Source organism: Thamnophis sirtalis, unplaced genomic scaffold (assembly GCF_051295495.1).
Source record: "Thamnophis sirtalis isolate CommonGarterSnake01/CBP01778 unplaced genomic scaffold, rThaSir2_p1.2 scaffold_1, whole genome shotgun sequence".
NCBI classification, from domain to species: domain Eukaryota; kingdom Metazoa; phylum Chordata; class Lepidosauria; order Squamata; family Natricidae; genus Thamnophis; species Thamnophis sirtalis.
Window position 1 is genome coordinate 80,493,864 of NW_028261381.1, and position 14,592 is coordinate 80,508,455.

The following is a 14,592-nucleotide window of genomic DNA, read 5'->3' on the forward strand; positions in this document are numbered from 1 at the left end:
TGCACTGGTCTCTCCTACGTCAATCTCTATAAGATCCTTACAACCAGTGGTGGGATTTGCACCTATTCAGGAGAACTGGTTGTTAACTTTTTAAACAGTTTGGAGAACTTGTTGTTGGAAAAAACTTTTTTTTTACACTTTACAGGACTAATCCTGTAAGGAAGGCAGGAAGGAAACATTATGCTGTTGTTTCTAGCCTAATATTTATTGCCCTGCTTAGAGAAACTGCCTCTCCCATTAACCTTTATTACATTGTAACAGCTAAGGCCAATGATGGTGAATCTTTTCAACACTTGGTGCTGAAAAGGGAGCGCGCATGCGTGTGGCATTGAGTGCTGAAAAGGTAGCACTTCGCACACATGCTTCAATCATGCACACAAGCTCATCTGGCCACGACCAGGAAGAGGAGCTGCCCAGGGAGCATGCATGCGCCAGAAAATGTATTTCTGGTTTCGGGCGTGCACAGGCTCACCAGCCAGCAAGTCTTCTGGTTACTGCCATGCATGCACAAATCAGCTGGTCGTGCATGCTCATGTTGAAAAACGGAAGACCAGCTCTTCCGGTTTCTAGCCCGCTGCACCAACAAAGACCAGCTGATCGTTGTGTGCATGTGCACGCCAGAAACCCAGATGAGGAATAGGCGACACTGCATGTGCCAGGCAACATGGCTCCACATGCCACTTCGGACACACATGCCATAGGTTCGCCATCATGGGTTAAGGCCATCAATGTGAGTGATGTTGAGTTGGCCACGCCCACCCAGTCACATGACCACCAAGCCATGCTGACCCAACTGATCATTACAGCAGAGAACCGGTTGTTAAATTATTTGAATCCCACTGCTTACACACATATCACACTGAAACTGGCTACAATGTGCAGCACACCTCTGCAAACTAGGTTGTTTCCCACCCACACATAGGCAGGAGGTGTGCATACATGCATGGCGGAGCTGAACTGGGGTAATGGCTCGCATGTCCACAGAGAGGGTGCTGCATGCCATCACGGACCAAGGAGATGATCATGGTCAGTTTATCAATTTACAATAATCCTGTTTTAAAAACTATCAGGATTATGTACCACAAATCTTATACCCTTGGAAGTCTTGCTAAACAAGCAAGACTTCCCAACCTCCTTCATTCTCTTCCCAGGCTTCTCTCACTCCTGGACCTTGATTTTAAAAACCACTTGCAAAATGAATTCCTTCCAACTCAATTTCTTTTTTCCATCCTGCAGTTGACATTTGTTGCAATGCTATAGACAACTACCACACCAGCTACTGTCTGTATTCATTCTTGCAGACTCATCTGTTTTATCTCCAGCTCTCAACGCCTGTCAGTCTCGTCCTTTTCTCACTCACTGATACTTTCAAGATGAGGCTTCCAGGGTGCTTCCAAGTATTTATAAATGTGAGGCAGGGCTTGTTCCTTAGCCAAAGAGCTGTCCTCATCACTTACACATTCTTTCATTGTCCTTATGCGACCATTTGAACAGACAAAGCTGCAGCTAAAGTTTTCTGTCCTTCACCAAGGATCTGTGTTGCTACCCACTCACCTACAACATTAACTGAAGCATTGCTACACTTTTACACAGATCTGAAACTTCTTTACTATCTATTTCGAACTGCTTTCCATTTATATCCAATCCTTTCATAATCTGCCATGGCGTTCTCTCCAATATCCTTCCCTTGTTGTCAGCTAACATTCTTCTACCTCATGGTATAAAACCCCACTCAAAAATGGTTAATGATACTAACAAAGGATAGTATTTTAAAACAAAAACTAACTATATTTGCAACACCAATAGCAAATGAAAAGGCCTAATTAATCTATTTATTTATGTATTTGCTATTCCAAATTTTCATGTGGGCTATTAAATATTTATTTCCAATATTGGTGAAAAAACACAAATGCACTTTATTCTAGCAAGGATGGAAATAGTGGAGAAGTTCTCAGTAGCAGTTCAATATTGTATGGTTTCCTGAATGGCAGAAAACAGAGAAAATGGCCTTTTGATGGATTTGCCTTGAAGGACAGGAAGAGCTGCTACCAAGGCAATGGTTAGATAAAGGAAACATGAGTCCTGGGCAGGAATGTAGCATGTGTAAATGTTACAGACAGGCTCTTCCCTGATTCACATGAAGATAAAGGGAGGGAGGGGAGGACATTTCAGGATTCTGTTGCCATAACTTTACAATAAAAATAGTGCAGTATAGGCTTACATGAGATTGATTTCCTAATCTTAGTCTACCTTGAAGGACTAACATCAGCCATATGTTAACAGATTTATTTCCATTCTGTTGCTGGAACACAGCCAGCCCTCACATATTTGCCAAATAAACCCTCAATCAGGATTAGGAGTAAAAGTTTTTTTATGCAAAATAGGACAATGCACAGAGGGGGATGAAAGGTAATCATAACTTCAAATTATGCTTGAAAGTAGAAATACAAGACAGAGGCATGAGACTCTCTTTTAATCTTAGGATAAGAGAAATAAGTCTATGTTCTTTTTCCTTCCTTTTTCCTTTGTAATTGGAAGAGCAAATAGGAAGTCTGGCTCCTCCTGCATTTCAAAAGACATAAATGCAGAGTGAGGCCACAATCCCTGCTGTTTCTTGGGTATTCAGATGAAGAGAGGGTTATCCTATGTGGGTTTCAGCAATCCATCCAAATAACTACATGAAGGCAACAAAGAAATATAAAAAGTTAACTCTGCTACTATCATAGTAATCACCTGGATTGCTGCAGCCCAGGTATGGTAAGTCTAAATTAAGCAAGGCAGAAAGAAAAAGATTCACTCCCAATGTATGACAGGCAAATAGACAGCTTAGTAACTGTCCCTACTCCAATTTACTCTTGTGCCTTTAGCAATTTACTCTTGTGCCTATAGCCTATAGTTAAAAGTTTAGAATTGAACAGAAGTAATTAAAATGGGTGAAAAAGAAAGAAAACAGTAAAGTCAGCAGAAGACAACTGAAGTGTCACCTGGTTTACAGGTCAGCCATTCTCTCTTAGTCAAAACCATCTCACAATTTTGCTGTCATGGGTATAAAATAATAGGCAGTTCCAAAAAATAAATAAATAAAATTGGGAAAGTCTTCTATGCCACAATGATTTCAAAATCAGCTGGAAAGGGGCAAATATGTTAATACTTTTTCTTTCTTCTCTCTCTTCCCCGCTCCCCCAATCCCTGCCGTGTATGTGTGTGTGGAACCTCACAAAAACCAGAATGGATGGAGCTCCAAAGTTCATCTAATGCAAAGGCCTCTTAAATTCACATTGCCTACTCAGTGGAAAGCCCATAACATGGCATAATTATAGCAATATCTTTCTGTTCTTCTTCCCAGCAGTAAGTATTGAGAAATACAGTGTCCTGCCTGTGATACTAATGTATAACTACCATGACTATTAGCCAGTGAGACATCAACAGTGAGAACAAAGTTCATTTTCCCACTGGGTAATGAATCATTTGTCCTCCTACAATTCACATTGTATAATAAAGATAGTGAACAGATAAGAATTGTGTTAAGGATTTCAAATGAAAGTGGGGGGGCAAGGCAGAGAAAATAGAATATATGATTCAGGTCATAATTTGCAAGTATTTCACACATTAATTTAAAAAATGGGAAATGTTTAAAAAGGGGAGATGTGACTTTGGCACAGCAAAAGAAGAAAAAGTAGACACTAGTTAAACTTTCCTTAAAGATTATACAACGGGATCATTGCAGCTGCAATATCTCATGACAGATGTAAACATTATTTCCAATGACAGTCATAATGCACATGTAGAGTGTTTTTTGGTAGCCTGGTTTCAAAGCATGTACCACTTTTAAAGATAAATGCCAGCAGTTCAGCTGAATCTTGGAAATGGATGATAAGCCACAAAGTTATGTAAGAACATGAAAATTATGCACTAGGAACTTTTTAAAAAGCTCTTTGAAGGCAGGCAAATCAAGAGATTGCCGGAGCATGGTATCTTTGGTTGCGTTCTCTATAAGCAAGAATGGGCTTGATCAGACACACCAGGCTCAGCTGAGTTACTAACAATGCTGACCAGACTTGTTCAAGAAACATCTCTTGAATTGCACACTTTATCTTTTATGGGGACAGAATCCCCAAAGAGAACAATTTAAAAAGTACTATCCATTATCAACTCTTATCATTTAAACTGGATTTCAAACTATTGTTTTTTTATCCTCTTATTACTTCTTTCATGCAGAAGCTTAACTCATCCATAATTTAACATCTGGCACACTGAAACGTCTGCAGAATATATGCCAAAGAAATCTATCACCATCTTCTACAGCCCACCAGCCAAATAGGAATAGCATCACTGAAGCAAATTCCTTCCAATTCTCATCCCAGGAAGGATATCCAGAAAGACATCACATTAAACGGTACGATTAAATCAGGCAAAGAAAAGTAAGCCAGAAGCATACTTTCTACCTGTATTTTGGTATAAGGCTATTATAGAATAAATTATTAAACTCCATAGCTTGCTTATTAAATCTTATGGACCCACATATAATTCAGACTTTCTCTGTCCTGAAGGAACCAGAACACGAAACTATGGTTAAAACTGTTTATAAACAGTTTGTTATCTCACTACTTGTGAGCAGTAAAAACCTGAGCCCCAGTATACATATTTGGCTGTTTGCCTAACTATAGCAGGCTCATCTAATTGAGGACAAAGTGAAGAGATGCATAATCCTAACTACTGAGATGTGGTGGCACAGTGGTTAGAGTACAATACTGCAGGCTACTTCTGCTGACTGCTGGCTGACTGAAATTTGGCAGTTCAAATCTCAGCAGGCTCAAGGTTGACTCATCCATCCTTCCGAGGTGAGTAAAGTAAAGACCCATTCAGTAACCAGTGCTGAACCAGTGGTACTTATAATCAGTCCTCAAACTTCCAGTTCTTTCAGCACTCTCGAGGTTACATGATTGCAATCTGGGGCACTTGGCACCCAGCTCGCAATTACAATGGTTGCAGTACTTACATTTATCACATTTACCTGATTGCATTTGCAACCTTCCCTGTTGGCTTCCCTCAACCAAAGTTCATGGGGAAGGCGACATAAAGTGTTACAATATGCTTCCTAGTAAGTCACACACACTCCAGCAGTTTTTTTTCTCCAAGAAGCCTGGCTAAGGCAACATGGCACCTCCCTCCTGTGGCACCACCTGCATTCTCTTTGACCAGGCAGTAGCCACCCCCAGCCTCATCATGCTCACCCATGCATCATGGTGCACCTTTGTACACGTAGCTGCAGTCCCCCTTGCCTTCACCACATTGCACCACATCTCAGTGGCCATGAGTATACTTTCATGCACTTGACAGAAGTTATTCCCAGCCCAGCTGCCCTTAAGTGCACTACAACCACTGTTCTCACACTCTTGCACATCCGGCAGCAGAAACCCCTGGCCACACTATGCTGTGCCCCACTGGCCACTCATGCACATTCCCCCACTCATCAGCAGCCACCCCCAACTTGCTGTACACACATCATGCCAGCCATGCCAGCACCCTTCGCACCCTGGCAACCACCACTCACCTACCCAACAGCCTGCTTGTGAGCTATCTGAGAACTGACTGTCAGCTTCCTCACAAACTTTGTTGAAAGCTGGTGAGAACTTTGAGGAGGTCTTAGCTGAACAACAGAAGTGGGGATTGCCAAGTCTAAGCAATGTGATCATGTGACATCACACTTTACAATTACATGGGCTGTTTTTTGCTCTTTTTTGCCCCCCCCACCTCCCCAGAAGCACCCTGCAAGCCCCTATCCCAAGGCTATTTGTGCCATTTATTTGAAAAAAAGCGGGCCGGTTTTCGCGAAAAACGGGCTGGTTTTTGTGAAAAACGGGCCGTTTTTCGGAGATGCAAAAACTTTTTCCTTTCTGAAAGTTCTTTAACCAATGAGAATTACGTTGATCAAGTGTTGTGCCAGCAGAAACAAAGTCTTAAGGTTTGTCAGCAATTTCCTTCTCCAGCACATGGATAAATACACCTGGAAACATCTCCCTACCTACCTACTGCATCTCTCTCTCTCTTTCTATTTCTCTCTCTATCCCTCTACCTACCTACCTACCTACCTACTCTCTCTCCCTCCCTCCCGTATTTCTCTGTCTCTCTATCCCTCTACCTACCTACCTACCTACTCTCTCTCCCTACCTACCTACTGTATTTCTCTTTCTTTCTCTCCCTCTCTCTCCCTCCCTCTATCTATCTACCTACCTACTTTTTTAAAAATTTGCCTCTTCAAAACCTTGGTGCCATCGGAGTCTTATACTCCGATGCGTTTTATACTCCAAAAATATGGTAAGCCCTGGAGAATGAAATGGAACAGACTATCTGAAAAAGTGGGAAATGAAAACTGGATGAAGCAAACAGATCTAAGATACATAGAACAGTATTCATTTTATTATTGGAGAATGAATTACATGTACCTAATACAATTACTTCTGCCATAGTCAATGACATTTAATCAATGCATTCTTTTTTTTAAAGTGAAATATACTGATCTATATTTCTTCTTGGCAAAATGAACAGAGTTACTGGCTTCCAAGGAAGGGCAAAGCTGTCTATATTTTTGGCAGTTGTGATGAAGATAGAATTTTTGTTTAATACAGTTTGGCAGCCAAGGTTAAGAAAAAGTGCACCTGAAAAGTTAAAGGTACAAAGATTTGCAGATGCAGCTTTTCTCAGGCATACTTATGCAACTATTAGAAATACAGAACTTATATCACCATAATCACTTGCTGAAACACAGCCAGTTTATAGCTTAGTATTGACCAAAATAACTGAAATGCCAGTTTTCACTCTTTAAATGAGAAAAATAAACAGTATTTAAAAGTACAGTATTTTCTGGCGTATAAGACACACCTTCCCCACCAAAGAACATGGAAATGTTGGTGCGTCTTATACACCAAATACAGCCATTTTTGGCTTCCTGAAGCCCTGCCTCTGCATCCCATTTTTGTGAAAAATGGGCCGTTTTTCACAAAAATGGAGGCCTTTTTGCCTTCCCCCAGCCCTGCTGAAGCCTGCAGAGTGCTCCTAGGGGTCGGGGAGGACAAAACATTTTTTCTTACCTCTTTGAAATCATGGTGCATTTTATACACCGGTGCGTCTTATAGTCTGAAAAATAGAGTAATTGCTGAGAAAGACTACTACATCAAGCTATGCAGTTAAAAGGGGAACATTTCTACATTTATTTGATTAGATCTTTGGTCAGCTCAAGGCAGCATACATACCTAATGCCCCTGCCTCCTATTTTTTTCCTCCAACAACCCAGTGAGGTGGGCTGGGCTGAGAGCAAGTGACTGGTCAGAATCACGCAGCCAACTCACATAGTCTATCCTAACACTTTAACCACTACACCAAAGAAACTCTCTGTTTGTAAAATCACTGAAGGGCTGGATCTGTTTCTAGATTGAGAAGCCCATTGAAAGTCAAAGTAATACACAAAATTATCAAGGAAACTTTGATGATTAAAAACCCATAATTCATCATTTAAATTAAAAGCATGAATTTGGCTCCATCCTCATCTCTCTTACAAAATTGTTTATTTTGTTTGGTCCCTTTTTTTCCTCTTGCCAACCCCTCAAGTTTGACTCTCAACAAGATAATGGAGGACCATTTAAGACCCACTGAACCTGAGAAGCCCACACAATTGGCAACAAATACATATCTTGTATGGTATTTTAAAAAAAATCTAACCAGGATGGTCTATAAAGTATTTGGAAGGTTCCTGTAACCATGGGCTAGAGTAAGAAGTTGAAAAAAATCCGGGAATAATATAAAATAGTTTTTAAACTTAGAAAAGTTTTATATTATCCTATCTACACAGAATGAATCCCTTGGACAGTTGCTAGAGAACAACTCACTATTATAATGTCCTCATCCAAAATGTATTGCTAACCACTTTAAAAAAGGAACGTATTAACTGAAAAAAAGATGTATAAAAAATAATTGATCAACATCCTTTTTTATGTTCAGTGGTGTTAGGTAAGCTCCCCGTTGGGAGAGCGAGTACGTTCAGAGAAGCATTGTGAGAGTGGTGTTGGAGAACACACAAACCAGCATACAGAGACACTGCAGTTTAAAAAGGCTTTTACTTTCGTAGAAATAGAAGTATCAGAGTCCATCAAACAGTCCAAGTCATACACGGATAAGTCAGTCAGTTATCAATGTCTCTCAGTAAAGGGATAATCCAAATAACATAGTCCAGTAATCATATAATCTGTCCGGTACACAAAGTTTGCTAACAGTTGCAAAACTTACAATAGCTCACGGCACTCAGATCAGATCAGCCCAGCATCTGACAAACAGAGAGAACTAACATTCGTTCTGGCTCCCTCTTATGGCCAATTGAGGAAAACAGCAACCAATCACATTTTACAGTATGTTTAAACCAACAGGTACAACATTGTTACATGATTTATATATTGCCAACCCAACCGTTAGATTATATTCCTAACAAGTGGCAATAGTTCACACACACACACACACACACACACGAGACAATGTGGACAGGTAATCCTCCACTTACAACCACAACTGAGACCAAAATTTCTTTGCTAAGAAAGTTGTTAAGTGAGGTTTTGCTCCACTTTACGACCTTTCTTGCCACAGTTGTTAAGTGAATGGCTGCAGCAGTTAAGTTAATAACACAGTTCTTAAGTGAATCTGGCTTCCCTATTGGCTTTGCTTGTCAGAAGGTTGTGACCCCACATCACCATGGGTATGCTACATTGGTTGCAAATATGAAAAACGGTCATACTGTAAGTCACTTTTTCAATGTCATTGTAATTTTGAATGGTCACTAAAATGAATGGTGCAAATGGAGGACTACTTGTATTCCACTTAAGACTGGAGGAATACTTTCACCATAATAGGAATGAACTTGTACAGAATCTTTCAGACTTGAAACAATGTTTGTGTACAGAATCTTTCAGATGGTTAAAACATTAGACCCTTACAAAATGTTTTAACAACAATTCTAAGATAATTGTATATGGTATAATTTACCACACCGTTTTATAAGTTTGAAACAAATTCAAAAGTTCAGAAACAACAGCCATAATTAAAGAAGCTGAAATCTCAGGTTCTCAGGTTCAACCACTTATCACTGTATCAGATCCGATTAAAGAACTTCAAAACATGAAAGCTGATGAAAAAGATTGACGTTTATGACCAGAACTGCATAATAAACCTCAGAAATGTAACTTATTTACTACCCAGTACAGTCAGGCAACTCTGGATACTCCACTGTTTTTGAATCTGATATTATTGGCACAGGGTTATATATATGGTTTTATGAATCTCATCTCAAAATTCCAGGTTACCAGATTTTGTGGAAAAAAAATACTTCCCATTCATCATCTCTATAAAAAATAATTCTAATTATCACAGATGTTAACTCATTTTATGCTAAGTTGTCCAATACAGTTGAATTAAAATCTTTAAAAGCAGCATCTTTGCTGGTACTAGAACATTGTTGATCATCATGTTTGTATGCATTAACAATTACTTCTCTTTATCTGATTTGATTCTAGGACTGCCCAAATGCCATGTGACGCACACAGTTGGCACTACGATCACTCCCAAAGCTGCACAATACGTGTCAATGTCTTTTAGTTTACTCAACGCTTGCTTATCTCTTATCCTTAAAGGTGATAAAGGAGATATATTGATGGCATTTTTCATTAATATTATTTCATTAATATTCTCTATAGATTGGATGCCTTGGGAATGTTCTATTAGGACTTCACTAACTTTCATGTATCTTATCCAATACTAGGAAAATACATAATGGGCATCATCAAATATAGCATTTATAGCCAATTATAATACTAATGATATCTGTTCAAAAGAAAAAACACAAAGTGGTGTAAATCAAAAATTCTTATAATAAAATGCTCACAAAACAAAATGAAAATAAAAGAATAAAAACATCACCAAATAGCACTAGGAATATTTTTTTCTAAATAATCCCAGAAGAGAAAAAAATGTAACACTGTTTTTCACCTTCAATTCCAATTAAGACCAGTTAAAAGAAAAAAAAACACTTTTTTTACAGCCCTTTAAAGTAAGCCTATACTTGCTAAAAAAGACATTGATAACAGACCCAAAAAAACAAACCCCACAATAGACACAGTCTCTAGATCAGTTCAAAGGATTTGAAAAGAATCATTTTGGCAAGAAATAGCAGCTTTTGAAGTTCTTCAGAGGTTCAGCACCATTTCCCCTCAACAAGACCAAACGTTCTTACCACACCAAATGTGTTAACCAGCTGACAAATGCAACTGTCACAGCCAACAACTGGTTATTGCTCACTACAATGTTAGATTGCATCAACGTATTCCTATTAGGGAATAGGACAGTTTCAATTTAGTTTGCATGATCAATCCCCATTTCAAGCATTATAACGAAACTGGAACGGCAATAATCAGAACTATGATAATCAGATTTTAGTCCTATGAAAACGCACTGAAGGAACTAGGAATGTTTAGCTTTCTGAAGAGAAAACTGAAGGAGAATAGGAGAGTATTTTACTGTAGAGTACTAGGCACAGAATAATGATAGTAATAGGAAAACAGATTCCAATGGAATATTAGAAACTTTCTAGACAGGAGAAGTTCAACCATTAAATCAATTCCAAGTACGCAAATCAATTACGCTGCTCCCCTTGGTTGGATAGTTCAAGCAGACGGCAACAACTATCTGTGGGGGATATTTAATTTGGATTCCTTGACTAAGCAGGGAACTGGCTTTAATTGTCAGTATGGCCTCATTCCAACTTTGTTTTTTTAAATCCGACTTATCAAAAAGGTATTGTTTAGATAGCATCTAATGTCCAGCAGTCTACTTTTTGGGAGTTTATAGCGGTTCTCCAAATTGTTTTATCCTACTACCTGAAGTGGAATAGTTGGAGGCTATACAATTTTTCTGAAATTCTGCTTGCTGAAGATTTTTTTCCCCCCAATTCTAAACTCAACTCATTAAATCTATGCCACTTTTATATCTCAAATTAGCAATCTCAAATTAGAGTTTATATTGCTGACTCATGATAAGACAAGCACTAATTTACAATATTAAATATAGGAATAGCAGATGTTTGAAAATTGATTGATATATGCTATAAATCACGTGCACTCATTTTTCCCTACTTCATGGAAGAAATTATGGATATTTTAGTACATGTGGTACAATAGCTATAGTAAGGCTGTGCAGCACTTTGTATATAAAGAGCAAAGTGGGCTCCAGGGCTTTCTGGGTGTTTATGTATCTTCTCTCAACATGCAGCATGCATCTGCCCTCCAAAACTTCACTGAAATCCTTTGAAAACATATATTTGATTGAAGGAGCTGCTGATGTGTTCTACCTGGGTGCCTAGAACTTCCCAGACAAGAAGTTCTCATCTCTTGAAAGTTGTTGAGGTTGAGAAATACTGGTCTAAAGCATCTTTTCCCCTTTTAGTTCAAATTAGCAGAACCTAACAGGTTCTGCTAATTTGCTTGCAAAACATGTTCCTAAAAAATAAAAGAATGGAGAGGCATCCAATGGATCTTCTGTCCCAGCATTAGAAAACATGTCGCCTGCCAGATGTTATTGAACTACAACTCATCCCTCAACATTAACCATATTCACTAAGTGAGATGGGCCCTTTGGAAGACCTGGATGGTTTCTGCCATATGGGTTAACAGATGTATAAAAACAGAAACAGGTAACAATTCTTCCTTATTCCCATTGTGTTTAGCCTCAACAGTCATCTGAAAACATTGCTTCTTGTTAAAGCCTCAACAGAATCATAATTAGTTTTAACCTTTCCACTAAAATGCCAGAATAGCTAATAATAATAAAGAATACCGATAAAGTAAAACTATTAGGAGCCAAGGTGGCGCAGTGGTTAAATGCAGCACTGCAGGCTACTTCAGCTGACTGCAGTTCTGCAGTTCGGCTGTTCAAATCTCACCGGCTCAGGGTTGACTCAGCCTTCCATCCTTCCGAGGTGGGTAAAATGAGGACCCAGATTGTTGTTGGGGGCAATATGCTGACTCTGTAAACCGCTTAGAGAGGGCTGAAAGCCCTATGAAGCGGTATATAAGTCTAACTGCTATTGCTATATTATTAAATATAACAATTATAAAGACAAAAGGTAAATAACAATTATTGGTAAAGAATTACTGATATTTTTTTGTAATACAGATTTTGGATATTTGCATTCTCAAAATATTTCACCTAATGCTTCTTCCTTCTGCTTTAAAAATGCCCACTTAAGAAAATGTTGCAACTCGCACAGTATACAAAACCTTAGTAAAACCGTTAGTTACTCTTTCAACACTAAACAGACAAAGCGTGGTCTGTGGTTGTATGTATTACCTCAAGCTTAACAGTAATTTGATATTATTTTGAATATTGATAATTTTAAAACTGTACATATATGAATGGCTCTTTTTCAAGCAATTTAAATATTATTCTTAAATTAACTCATCTTAAAAATAGTTCTCAACTTACTTCCAAGCTGTTGAAATGAAATAATATGGTTGTATTTTCAAAAATACTTCAAAAGAGCAATTGGTCCTAAATTAGCCAATGAGTTTGTTGAGGGCTGATTTCAGTTCTAATGTACCATCTTGCACTATATGGTTTATTTATACAGCACCTCCAATTGTATACCATTATAACTCCACAGATTTTTTTAAAAGTACCCAAGGAGGCTACAATCTAAATAAAATGGGAAAGATAAAGACAGAAAAGATTGAATGCAAATGAAGTTACAAAGACTTAACTCTGTTAATTATCTCATGCCCACATGGCAAGGTACATAATAATGTTCTTAAATTACAGGTAGATAGTTCCCAGTTTAACTTCTTAATGATAACAGCACTTTAATGGCTTGTCACATTATCAAGGGAAGAATGTTCAGATTCCTGCATTATACAAGTAGATGTTTTGAATGGTTCCGATAACATATATTACGATGTGTTAATATATTTTTATTTTAAATAAGCCCAATATGCCAAGGGGACAGACTAGCATGAAAGCATGGATCATCAAACAAAGAATGATGAAAAATTCCATGAACACAAGGGAAAAAAAACACTAAATCAGATGTCCTTTCAATAATAATTTTCAACTTTCTATTAAAATATTGCTACACTATCAAATGTGGACTTTATTTCAATTGAGCAACATTATCTATTATGAATCAAGCTATAGAAGTTAATTTGCTTCTAAGCAATATATTTCAAATGCAAATAGATCTAATAACCTGTTTAATACAAATCACAATACTTTATCCTAAACTGTTCTGCATTTCATATACATCTTAATAACCAAACAAAGCTGATAATTTGCTAGTTTACTACTAAACAATTACTTACATGTCATTCTCAATCTTCAGAGGAGGCAGTACTTCCAAAATGTGATGTTAAAACATGCATCTTAACTTACAATGACAATTTACTCAGTGTATATAAATTACTACATTTTATATATTGTTACACATTACAGGACCACTTTAGGTAATAATGGTTCATTTTCTTAGAATATCATCATAGGAGTTTTCTGAATATAAATGACATGCCTAAAACAAGGGTAAATGATAAACATATCATTTGTATGGGATCATACTAGATTCTGATATGACAAACATTTCATCATCCAATAATAATACAATACTGTAATACTAGGAGCTTACATTATTACTCATCAGACTGTGCTTAAATGCCATTTCCCACAATCCCATTTTAAAACTGTCTTTAACAACACCTTTCCTAAACTTTGGAAAATTAGTGTCTGACATACGGGATAGTGAAACCACCTCAAGGTAACTTCTACATTTTAGCTTCCCTACCTCTACTTTAATGAGTGATACCACACTGTGCTGTTCAAGCGCTTTTGCCCTCACTCAAGCCAGCATTATACAAACCTTTGCCATTTCAGTTTGTACCTTTGGCTGACTTTCAATCATTAAATTTGTAATTTGCAAAACGGGAATGCTTTCATCCCAAAGGAACGGAGGACATTCAAGAAACTTTACTTCCTGCCATTCCTGCTGCCATCCAATGATGAATCCTGAATCCATATGCTGAAGACAGAAACCGAGATGCTAATCTTTTGGACCGGTTCTGCTTCACCCACACTGCAACCTTCTCTTGCGATGCCTGTCAAGTTTTCCAACTTCCCGCGGAGAAATGCACACTCCAGGGACGGCCAGCCCGGCCACCCTTTTATAACCCCCTTTGACAATGCATGCAATTGTGAAACAAAACCCCGAGCACTGTTGGATAAGGAAGAAATTTGGGGTAACCCAAGTTGATCACCCATTGCTCGGCTCCGGCATTAAGAGAAAAATCTTACCTGCTTCCTCCGGCAAGGATCCATAGCTCTAGAGGTGGAGACCAGGTGATCCTAAGCAGGTTGCTTTCTCTCGACGGGAACCCTCGAGCCGGAACAGCAAGATATCCCGGCGTTGGGGTTTGCTTCGTGCACTCCCCTCTTCCTTTCTCCCTCCCTCCTTCCTTTACTTCCCCTCCCTCCTTCTCTTTGCCGATACAGCCCCAAGCTGCTCTCTAGACAAACCTA

At 38.5% G+C, this 14,592-nt stretch overlaps 1 protein-coding gene across 1 annotated transcript in view; it reads right to left on the minus strand.

Annotated features, from left to right (window-relative positions):
- Positions 1-14,592, minus strand: part of NUCB2 (nucleobindin 2) — a 38,761-nt gene extending 24,169 nt beyond the window's left edge. Inside the window, exon 1 of the mRNA XM_087717337.1 lies at positions 14,368-14,592. Coding sequence (XP_087573463.1) covers positions 14,368-14,391 — 24 coding nt within the window. The 5' untranslated portion in view covers positions 14,392-14,592. The remainder of the gene's footprint in view (positions 1-14,367) is intronic.